At 38.4% G+C, this 12116-nt stretch overlaps 1 protein-coding gene across 1 annotated transcript; it reads right to left on the reverse strand.

Moving 5' to 3' along the window:
- Nucleotides 1-337: 337 nt before the first annotated feature.
- LOC123311392 lies at nt 338-5647 on the reverse strand. Its single transcript, XM_044895298.1, has 4 exons — nt 5418-5647; nt 4443-4799; nt 989-1122; nt 338-901 (listed from the first exon to the last, which is right to left on the reverse strand). The coding sequence occupies exons 1-4, from the start codon at nt 5494-5496 to the stop codon at nt 563-565; spliced, it is 909 nt and encodes a 302-aa protein (XP_044751233.1). The 5' UTR covers nt 5497-5647; the 3' UTR covers nt 338-562.
- Nucleotides 5648-12116: the final 6469 nt, after the last annotated feature.

The following is a 12116-nucleotide window of genomic DNA, read 5'->3' on the forward strand; positions in this document are numbered from 1 at the left end:
AAATTTATCGAAAGCTCTGCTCACAGTTTTCATTCGAAATAGTTTGTTGTGGGAACCATAAACTGCTATGAACAACTCCGACTTGTTCTCTTCAAACAACAGTGCGTCTAGACTTAGACTCGTCAGTAAATGAACACTGACTAATCTTCAACAGTATTTTCGAGGAAGATTGATATGATACCGAGAAAAGTAGATGCCCAGGTATTATCCTCAAATCAACTCAGCTGAAATTATGATAAATCGACGAAAATTTGGGCTTAACTTTCTCCACACACTTTTGAGGAAAAAATCAGTATTTTCTGTGGAAAGTCTGAAACAAGTGAAATAAGATACGTTCTCAGGAAGGAAGAATTTATTGATCTCAACGGAAAACAATCAATCAACTTACTCTATACCAACATAATCGATTGTAACGATATATTAATTTGACCTTATCACCGATATATCCACTCGAAACTTACATCACTAGAATTCTCGGAAACACCCATATCACATTCGTCGACAATTGTCGCGTTCACTAAAGTTCGAATTTTTTTATTCGAATCAATCCACAATCCTAAATTTAATAAACCACCCCGACGATCACTACGAACATCAGACAGCCGGACAGTTTGATGCGAGAAGATGCTCCGAAAAAGCCGTACAGCTTCTGGTTGGTCACCAAGATCTCTTCGGTTACAGCGATGATCTTCGTGGTGTTGCGGGACAAAGATGCTGCGGCAATCATGTCCGTGGATTGTAGACAGGTCAGATTGAGGTTGGTGATTGTTTTATTGCTGACGATTCTCTTGTCTAGAGGAAGACGTAGTTGAACAGTTGTGCCCTGTAGTTTTACCTCGCCATCTTTCTGATTATGAGGTGTGGGTCGTTGTGTGAGCTCTCGGACGAAATTCTTGTCCACCTGAAAATTGATCAGTGATCAGGGAAGAGCTCAGAAGAAGTTATTCAATGTAGTGAGAGATTGAAATCGTTATTATTTTGTACTTACTGGTGCATCGTTGAGAAACCAAGAAATCAATGGTTTTGGATCCCCTAATCCGGATGTGCAGGTACCGACTAGAAGATCTCCGATTAAGTAGCTGTCCCTCACACCTTCTACAGTGGGATTATTTCTTGGAATTACTGCAAGAAAAGAAAATCCTGTAGGTAGATGAAAATGTAATCTTCGAAATCGAGTTTTTGTGCTAAGGTGGAAGGCTAGGCTTCGCTGATTATATAACCGGAAATCTCAATTCGATCAGATGAATATAACAGGAAATATCGCATATTGAAAATTGCAATTTTTGAAAATTGCCATTACCAAGATGAAAATCTAAACTGAGAGAAATAGGCTTTGGGAATTGCTCGCAATACATTGAGCATGTTCGAAAACCTACATTTGTTCACCAAACTTTCGTATATCTAAGAATGTTAACCAGAAAATCAAATTTCGAATTTTTCCATTATTCAATTTTCGAGTTGAGTTGTATCTAGCAGGAAAATCATAGTAGATTCAAACGTGATACATACTCTTGAAGAGCAACCTTTATAATGATAAATCTCGACATTTCATTCACCACGACGCAACCGTTCGATCTTGAGGAAGTTTTAACTGAACCCAACTTTTAAGAATTTGTCGAAGGTCATCTTTCGAGTGGATTATCTTGCAGGAAAATTATGGTAGATCTAAACGTGATACATATTCTGAAAGAGCAACTCGTCTAGTAACAAATCTGAGAAGTTCACCCATCTCAGTGCAACCGTTCGGTCTTGAGGAAGTTTTAACTGAACTCAACTTTTTGGGAATTTTTCGAAGGTCATTTTTCGAGTGGATTATCTTCCAGGAAAATTATTGTAGATCCGAATAATATACATATTCTGAAAGAGCAACTCTTCTAGTAATATATCTGAGAATTTCATCCATTTCATTTCGGCATAACCGTTCGGTCTTGAGGAAGTTTTAACTGAATCCAACTTTTTAGGAATTTTTCGAAGATCAGTTTTCGAGTAGTTTTTCTTCCAGGATAATTATAGTAGGTCTAAATGTGACACATGATCTCAAAGAGCAACTCTTCTAGTAATAAATCTGAGAATTTCATCCATCTCGGCACAACCGTTCGGTCTTGACGAATTCTCGAGTGAAATTCGCAATTTTTGAAAAATGCCATTTCCAAGATGAAAATCGAAACGAAGGGAGATAGGCTTTTGAAATTGCTCGCAATACATTCAGCGTATTCGAGAACCTATATTTCCATACCAACCGTTCAAATATCTGACACTGTTTACGAGAAAAAATTTTTTTTTCATTTTCAATTTTTCATTTCTGAAGGACTCTCTGGATTGCAATTCCTCGAATCATCAACTGTTCGGATTTCTAGAATTTACAGAAAAAACTTCTATGCACTCCTCCTAAGACTTGACGTTGAGGAACATCATTCAGTTACAGAGGATTTCTCGCTCCAGGAAACTCGAAAAAAAAATGAATATTTCCCATTCTTACCAACAATGGCGTATCCGCATGCGAGCGTTTTAAATGAAACGGAAAACATAATCTCTGACGCATTACGTCCGCGGATGTGATAAAACGAAGTCAATGAATATATCCCGACGCAATGTATGAAAACCACTGAATAACGAAATAATAAATCATGAATTATAATTCGTTCTCAAGGTTCAGCAGTTTTCCTCAACCGTATATATTCATTGGCTTGAGTTATTTCATTCGCGGCGGCGTTAAATTCCCGGAGCCTGCATCCTACATTCGCCACGCCTGGAATTGGATTATGTTATAGGGGCCCGAACACATGAAATCATCTGCAATTGTGATGATGTTTGCTCCTTGAAAGGAGCGCTGCACACGGAACTTGGCGTCCTCGTCTCTGCGTTTGCCAGGCACGATTGTTTAATTGTCTCTGCTCCAGTCACCTCGTTTTATTTTCACACCTGTATCAAAGCAACGGAGGGATAAAGATTGATTGGAACAAAAACAACCTCATTCATTCCCAAATTGAATGAATTGGCTCCATCCTAAAATCAGTTGTTCTCGATCAATTCTAGTGATCAATAGTTTTTCTTTCGTTTGATTTTCTACACTCGATCGCTATGCAACGCACATTCCAAGAGGAATGTGCCCAAGCGGTAGTGTTGCGAGAAGAAGGGTGAACATACACAAGAATTGCAGAAAGGTTTGGAGTTTCCCATACAAGTGTGTCCAGAATGTTGCAGCGATTCAGGGAGACAGGTATGAATGTCCGAAGACCAGGACAGGGTAGACCACGGGTAACAACTGCCATTCAAGAACGTTACTTGAAAGTTTCTTCGTTGAGACAACGGTTTGCAACCGCACGCCTCCTTCAAATTCAGCTTGAGCAAACTCATGAGGTGCAAATTAGCACTCAGACAATAAGAAATCGACTCAGAGAATATGATTTAAGGCCTCGTGTCGCGGCAAGAGGCCCAGCTCTTACCCCAGCCCATCGAAGGTGCGTTTGGATTTTGCGAGAGAGCATATCCATTGGGAAGAGGCCGATTGGGAAAGAGTTCTCTTCACAGATGAGTCTAGATTCTGCCTCTACCATTGTGATCGACGTTCCCTTGTATACAGACGTCCACATGAAAGATATGCGCAGTGCAATTTCCTGAATACTACTGGTTTTGGGGGAGGATCGATTATGGTATGGGGTGAAATATTTTTGACTGCTCGCACAGACCTATTGGTCGTTGATAATGGAGCTATGAATGCTGATAAGTATATAAGGAACATTCTTGAATAGCATGTAGTGCCATTTGCCCCATACATTGGTGAAAATTTCATTTTTATGGACGATAATGCCAGACCCCATCGTGCGCGCATCGTTCAGGAATACCTTGAAGAGGTTGAAGTCTCTCGAATGGAATGGCTAGCAAGAAGTCCAGATCTCAATCCGATTGAGCAGGTTTGGGACAACCTCAATAGAAGGCTGAGAAGTTCAGAAAATCATTCAGCTACTCTTAATGACTTAGGAATCCAACTCGGAGAAATCCGGGAAGGATTAGATCAGAACATTTTAAGATCATTCATTTTGAGTATGAACCGTCGTTGCCGAGCTGTAATTAACGCAAGGGGTGGAAATACCAAGTATTAAATCACTTAACAGCATTTCAGTATTTTGAAAATTGTTCATTTCTCTTCTTTCACATAAGATTCGGTGAATTCCTGAATTTTTCTTTCATTTAATGTGTCTTGTTTCGTTCAAAACCTTCCCGAGAGAACATAAAAAATGAGTTATAAAGTCAATGTAGAGTTAACTTTCATTAAAATTGAGATTTTCAGAATGTGCGTTAATTTCTTGCGCAGTGTATTTTCACACCTGGATCAAGCAACAGAGAGATGAAGATTGATTTTAACATGATCAATTCATTCCCAAAACCCCTAACCTAATCTCTTCAAATTGGATTTTACCACACCTAAATCATCCATTTACCTGCCATCGTGATATTGTGGGTCTGGGAGGCCAATCTGAAGGTGGGAGCCTCAGTGGAGACCTCACACCTATAAGCCCCCGAGCTGAAGGTCCTAGACAAATCGCTGAGGACCAGATTGCAAAATGTCATCGAGCATTTCGTTCTGACCAGGTCCACGTGCACGCCCATCACTTGGAACTCCATCAGCTTCTGTTGACCGGCCGGGCTGTACCTGAAGAACTCGTGGTCGTCTTTGTACCATTTGACAGCGTACAGATCCTCTCCCCCCATATCGAATTCGCAGAAGAGGCCCATGCTCTCTCTGGGATCCTGAATCAGGGGAGCTGTCATGTTGGTTAGGCGTAGGGAGAGACATCCTGAAAGAAAAATTGATGATGATGTGTTGATGTTTGAAAAATGTTTAAGGTTTCCTCAAACCAGAAGAAAGAATTGAGCTAGGAGAGGGTGGATGATAGAAGGGTCTACGTTTTTATAAGGAAAGGATGTTTTTGTAACCTAGCTCATTGAGGATAGGATTTTATAAGTTGGGAGAAGAAGGATAAACTGGAAGAGTTCAGGAGAAGCTTGTCTGAGTAGTTATGATTAACGTAACAATGGATTAGGAGAAATATCAAAGTACAAGGATTTTGATTTGCAAAGCAATATAATAAATGAAATACAGTAGACAAATAACCTGTGATAATTGAAAATCCTGAACGAAATGTTCAAATGGGTACCAGAAATTATATACAATACAATCTAATACTGTTAAGCTGCTACAGAACAAATTAATAATAAAATCTAATGACAGCTATCAAATCAAATTTACAAAATAAGCCAATAAACTATATACTAAGACAATCTGGATAATTCATCAAATACAGAATAATTTTTTTCACGTATCACTAGATGTTCAATTATCATGAAGGAAACAATTATTTTGGCATTGACGTATCCATAGCAAAATGTTATGTTAGAGAAAAAATGTTACTCACCTGGAATTGCTAAGATGACAGTGAGGATCAGTATCCCTGCTCTCATCCAAATGGAGATGTATTGCTTATTTTTGAACATTTTGGTTTGATTCTCAAATCAACAGGGTTGTCGCCTATTCTGATAAGTGATGTTTAAGAAAATCATTTGTTTACGTCGATCATTCGAATGTTCTCATTTGTTCTTTCGTTCGACAATTGTTGGTCCATAATTGCTATTATCTCGCAAATGGAATTCCAGCTAGGTGGGAGTTAATTTGATGTACAGGGTGATAGAATTCTGATCGATACTTTCGGATCCAAAAGACAACATGCAAAAATGAACTTTCCGAGAGTATTTCGAAAGGAACTCGAGCTGACTGTATTCCTCTGTACAAAATTGAAAACGTGAAGGTTCGAGTGTCAAAATATTTCCTTCAGCGAAAATTATATCGATATAATCGATCAGAAAGGGGGCATCTTATTACGAGAAATTTCGCATTTCATCCGGTAGCAAATCCTTCAGACCTCACTGATGGATGACTGGGATTTTCCAGTCGAAAATCTCATGTTTCGATTTATTAACCAAGTCGTCTATATGCAAATTGGTTCAGTTCCTCTTGATCAATTCCGTTATGGCTTCTTTTAAAATTGGGTAGGTCTCCGTGAAGTTTGACGCTGAATAATCTAGTGTTGGACTTGAGAAAGAATCGAAATTAGATGAAGAATATGGATGTATAAAGAAGAAGAGAAAACTATTTTCCACATAGAACTTCATGAATACTTTCGTCAAAAGTATTGTAGGATAGGTTACACCAGCATATAGATATTATGAAATGTAGCTTCATTGTAATCAAATCTCCATAAGAAACTCCATGCGTATATAATAGCTCCGCAGGTTTTCCCACCTTTACGAACGCAAAATCTCATTAGGGAGACATTTCTTCCTGAAGGTCTCGAAGATGAGCCCTCGTTGATAATGTCAAGTCCCTTGAAATTTCGTAAATTTTTCCTGGTTAGCCTGTACGGTGAGGTCAGGGGCTGCGTCCCTGTATGGTCTATTTCACATTCAACCAACGTGTGGGAAATACGTCGGACAAAATGCGTTTAACATTGCCTCTGCTTGTCTTCGCGCTACAATGAGTCCGCGAGTCGGAGATAGCCTTATTGTGTTTTTCCCATTGAAAATACCCGTTGCGAGGCGTCCTCTACCGGAGAAAATGAAATATTTTAGCATATTCTGATTTTGCCAGGATGAGGCGGAAAATATTACGGCTTAGCGTTGTTATTTCGCGAGATTTAATGAAGGTAATGTAGGGGGAGAAGGCACGAAAATATTGTGGAAATTGTCGAATTAAACTGACAGCATCATGTCTAATCAAATTCAAAATTGTACCCAGTGAGGGAAATTAACCGTTCGATCTTGTGGAAGTTTTTACTGACCATATCTTTTAGGGCATTTTCCGAAGATCATCTTTGGAGTAATTTATCTTCCAGGAAAATTATCGTAGATCTTGATGTGGTACATATTCTGAGAGAGCAACTCTTCTAGTCATAAATCTGAGAATTTCATCCATTTCGGCACAACCGTTTGGTCTTGAGGAAGTTTTAACTGAACCCAACTTTTTGGGAATTTTTCAAAGGTCAGCTTTAGAAAAGTTTTCCTTCCAGAACAATCATCGTAGATCTAAATGTGACACATATTCTAATAGAGCAACTCTTCTAGTAATAAATCTGAGAATTCCATCCAGCTCGGCGCAACCGTTCGGTCTTGACGAATTCTCAAGTGAAATTCTATACGAAAGGACAGAGGTTCACGACATATTTTTTTTTTTTTTCATTTTTGAGTTGACTTCGAAGAGCTCTCTGAAGTGTCATTCTCTATCGAATCATCCACTGTTTGGTTTTCTAGAATCTTTACCCTGTACATAGAACACATCTCGCATAATTCCTGTCTGCATTGACCAGAAGTCATCATTTCTTCAACTTAATTTGCGGCCTCTGAATGATTGTTCCAGACCGGAAGGAAGCCGTTCATCCAACGATATTCGACAACGAGATTAATCACCCCTTCATTTTGTTCTGGTTATTGAGATATTTACAACCAATAACGAGGATTTCCATCACGGTCATTCGTACATCTCGAACGGTACAGAAGTGATTAATCGGATTACTTTATTGTCCGGAAAATATGGGCCGATGGCTATGGCGTATTGATTGAAGGATGTTTCAATAATGGCGGTTTCCAGCAGTGACCAGAAATCAGATTTTGATGTTCCAAATTGATACGCGCACAAGCCTGCACTGGTTTTCATGAAGCGACCGTTTATGACCGCAAATAGAATTTTTACAGGTTGGAGTACGGAAATTGTCATGTGATTACTGGATGCTGACTCTCGTCTGAGGGTTGTTGAGCTCACGAGCAGGCTCTGAATTATACTGAGTGACACAAGTTAGTTCCACAATGAAGAAGCAACTTGATTTTCTGTCACCAAAATGACTGAGTGTATAAACATTAGAAATTTCTGTCTTTGTTCCACCTTCTCTCATGTATTATGTGAGAACTAGTGTGAGAATCTTCAGAGGAATCCAAGTGTTATATTTCAACTCACAAAATCTACTTCGAGCACGTTTTCCTTCTCCCTTCATTTCAAGAAAAGGTGTCTTCAATATAAATAAATATGCTTGTCTTCTTTGTAAGAACATCCAGTATAAAGAAGAGATAATTTTTCAGATTCATCAGAAAAGGGGTGAATGACATTTGGAATTCTTATGGAAGAAAAATATACTATAAGTGAACGCTCTCGACTTATGGTCTCCATCCTCCCTAGTTCAATAGTTCAAGAGCTCAAGGAAAAAAGTAAACAATTCTTATGAAAGCTGATATACTTTATCCTCTCCACGCAGGGCTTAAATGCCTAGTTTCGAAAATATTTGAGGGATGATTCCTTGTCGAAAAATTGTGAGGGTCTTCATATAAATTTTATTGTTTTTGAGCAACCCTTCCTTAGTAACAGCCTCCTAAAGATGGCACTATATTCTGACAAGGATTTACTCCTTGAATTTTTAGCAATTATTCATCTCCACCCTGTATATTGTAGAGAACGATACGTTATATTCAAACTATGTATTAGTTACTGTTAAAGACTAATCGGAATAACTGATTGCTTGTACGACATATATAAAAATACGAAATACAGCATCCAAAAGATGTGCATCTACAATCTTTTCCGCTGGGATTCCAACAACGTATGTGCCCATTTGAGGTTGGATATCGTCAATCCATTCAAAAGAAGTTTTTACGGATGGATCCATTCTATGCCTCGGGGGCTCGTTTGGGAAAACTCATATAGCAACATTCTTGCTCTCGAGAGAAAATCGAGACGGGGCATCTTTCATCTTATGAATTTCGACGATTCCTACCTCGCTCAGTGAATGGGTTTAATGCGGGAAATTGAATTTTTCGGGAATTCGGATTCCAACAGAACAAATAGGATCATGGATGATATTTTGAAGGCACCATACGAAAAAAACAGATTCAAATGGTAGGTACATGCTCCATTATTGGGGTGAAAATTAGGTTTCAACAATCTTGCATTTTACAATACTTATTTCAACTCTCTGACCAGCAATTTAAACTTTTCAATCAAAAGCAAAAAACATTCGTACCTTTCTTCTCAAAATATTTCAGAAGGAGTGTATTATTTTCGGTGAATTATTTTGCAAAAATTCCGAAGCTTGTCAAATCTATCCAGGTACTTTTTAATTCAATTTCGAACATATGGTTTTTCAGTTCAAAAGACCACGCCCTACACACAAACGTATAAATTTCAACTACATACAAAATTTTAATGAGAGGACAGACTTTCGAATGAAATGGTTGAAAATCATAAATTAGAAAAATCTGTGTTAAACTGACTTAGTTTATTATTTCACATTTGAAAATAGAAGGGTAGGCTCAAAGAGGTTGAGAAAACCACGAAAAACTGGACTAAAATCCTGAAACAAAAACTACACAAATATCTGGTGAGTAAACGTGCCTACAGGCAATAATGTCCTCCGGCAGGATATGCACTGTTGACGAGATTCTCGAATTTAATTAGTCCCTTGTTAAACGTCGTGTTCATGCAGACTTTAACTGAAAAGGGATGATTTGTTTCACAAAATCCAGTATTAATGTTCAGGGGATGGAAGATTGTTACTCCAGCTTGAAAAAATTTAATACAAGCCATTTATTCGTAACGTTCACAATGTTGGAGGACTTCAGGACTTCATTGATTCTGTTAATTGATAATTAGGAAATGATATGGAAGAATAAATTGATTGGAATTCTCCGAGAAGCTTTCATCATTGTTGAATCTATAAAATTTGACAGTTTCAACAGCGGTAAAATCATGAAAATATGATTTATCAGAGATCTTGAAGAATTACCTAGGACTTCGAATTCAGAAAAGCAAATAGGTTGAGAATTAAGAAAGATTTCGTAAGCCACGCCCCCATTTTGTAAGTTGGCATCTACTCGAACATTGAATAATGTCGTTGAAGATGTAGAGTGTGATCGCTAGATTGGTACGTTTCTGTATCAACTGAGAAGAATCGAATGAACCCATTTTAATGGGAAAATTCAAATCATTGAATCTCATGTTCAGTTTTTTCTAGATTCAAACTGAATGTATGCTAACTTTTTCAAAAGAGAACCAAAGGAGTGGAGAAATTTTGTATCTGAAGAATAAATAAGGTTTAATAAAAATTCGAAGATTTTTCTTGTTGAACGAATTTCAAGAAAGTTTTTCGAATAATTGAACACTAAATAATTTTTCTAAAATGCTCATGTTAATATAGATAAATGTACACTTCTAGGGTTGATATTTCGAGTGGTGAATAAGGTGGATGACGTCGAAGAAAAAATTATTTCAAGTGCCCAAACTACGCATCCTCACAAGGAAGGTCGAAAGTTCAGAGAACTCGAACTTCAATTTTGAAGATCCCGGTTATGGAAACACGTCAAGAATCCCAAATAAACCCATACATAAATTGAGTTCCGAAAGTTACACCATAATTCTCGATCACCCTGTATATCAAAAAAGTATACCGAAAAAAGCGTCTCCCTGCCAACAATTTATCTCCGGCGATGTACCACAATTTTCGAGTTTTTCACGAGCTGAACGATTCGACACACTGTTCAAATAGAGGCCTGAACATCGGCTCGAATTTTAGAGCGAGGAGAGCCGCCACGACGCTTGAACCGCGTCCGAACGTTGACTGAACCGACGCTCGGGAACGCTCAAGGTGGGCGTGTCCCACCCCAAGAGAAGAGGTAGACTCCGGTGCAGTACAGTTTCCGGGAGGATCTGAGGGTGAAAAACGGCTATCTCGATTTTTGGCAGAGTGAAAAGGAGAACACCTGGTTACTGATAATTGATGACGTCCTCTTATCTGATGCGGGGGGGAACAGTTCAGAAAATTTTGATTCATCACGCTCTCCGGACCGACGGAATCCCCCCTGTTCTGCATTGTTTCCGGAATCTGGAATATTAATTACCGGGGACGGAAAATTATTTCCATGTCGTAAGAATACGAATGATTAATTGGTTCTTATTTGTGTCCTACTCGTATTTTTCGTAACATAACTATAGTTTTTTATTTAACTTGTGAGAGTAACCCACCAAAAACATTTGAATGTGAATTGATGCTAAGACGACACTAAAGAAGTGCAGAAAAGGAGATGAAAATCAGTTCAAGACCGATTGGAAGGGTGATGACGTAAAAGGTGGAAATGTCAAGCTAACTGACAGAACGCGGTTCGTTGCATAGACGATGGGTACAGTAAGCAAGAGGATAATTCAAATTCCCTTCAACTTACGACGATGTATTGATATCTGGTTAACCTAGAGCAGTTCCATGCATAAAAAGAATATTGCGTTACCATAGCAACGAACAACAACTCATTAGAAGTGTCAGTGCGAAGTTTGAGGTCAAAAAAGTAAACTAGAATTACAGAAGAGGTTCACCGAAATTGTGAAAATCGAAAAATTGGAGTATCGAGCCATCATCAAGTACCTGTACTTAAAAGTGTTAAGAGGTAAGCAGATTTACGAAACCTTTGGTGTTCAATGTCCTTCGTATGCGACAGTGAAAAATTAGACTGCAAGCTTCGAAAGAGGTAAATTTTCCATTGAAGATGATGACCGATCGGGAAGGCCAGTTTCTGTGTCAGTCCCCAAAAATATCGATGCAGTTCATGACATGATCTTATCAGACCGTCAAATTGGGCTAAAACGGATATCTGAAGCACTGAATATTTCATACAAACGCGTTCATTATATTGTTCACGTCAATTTGGACATGAGAAAAATTGCTGCAAAATGGATACCCAAATGTTTGAATGTTGACCAAATGCGTGCAAGGGTAGAAGCATAAGCGTTCGATCTGTGCTCGACTTGAAAACGATGTAGACTTTTTAAACCGAATTGTTACTATGGATGAGACTTGGGTACATTTCTACGATCCAGAAACAAAAAACAAAGCAACGATCGATGGAATGGAGAAACTGTGGTTCTCCAAGACCTAAGAAGTTTCGTGTCCAAAAATCTGCTGTAAAAGTTCTTGCTTTAGTTTTTTGGGATTGTCATGGAGTAATCATGAGTGATTTTTTGGATAAGGGTAGAACAATAACCGGAGATCACTATTGGACATTACCGACCACTCTACGGGAAAAAATTG

Source organism: Coccinella septempunctata, chromosome 4, assembly GCF_907165205.1.
Source record: "Coccinella septempunctata chromosome 4, icCocSept1.1, whole genome shotgun sequence".
Lineage (NCBI taxonomy): Eukaryota > Metazoa > Arthropoda > Insecta > Coleoptera > Coccinellidae > Coccinella > Coccinella septempunctata.

Excerpts from the sequence above, each read along its gene's own strand:
- LOC123311392 (XM_044895298.1), bottom strand. The coding sequence starts at position 5,496 with ATGTTCAAAAATAAGCAATACATCTCCATTTGGATGAGAGCAGGGATA. Across the intron at positions 4,800-5,417 it reads TGTCATCTTAGCAATTCCAG|GATGTCTCTCCCTACGCCTA; the intron begins GTGAGTAACATT and ends TTTTTCTTTCAG. Across the intron at positions 1,123-4,442 it reads CCACAATATCACGATGGCAG|TAATTCCAAGAAATAATCCC; the intron begins GTAAATGGATGA and ends CTTTTCTTGCAG.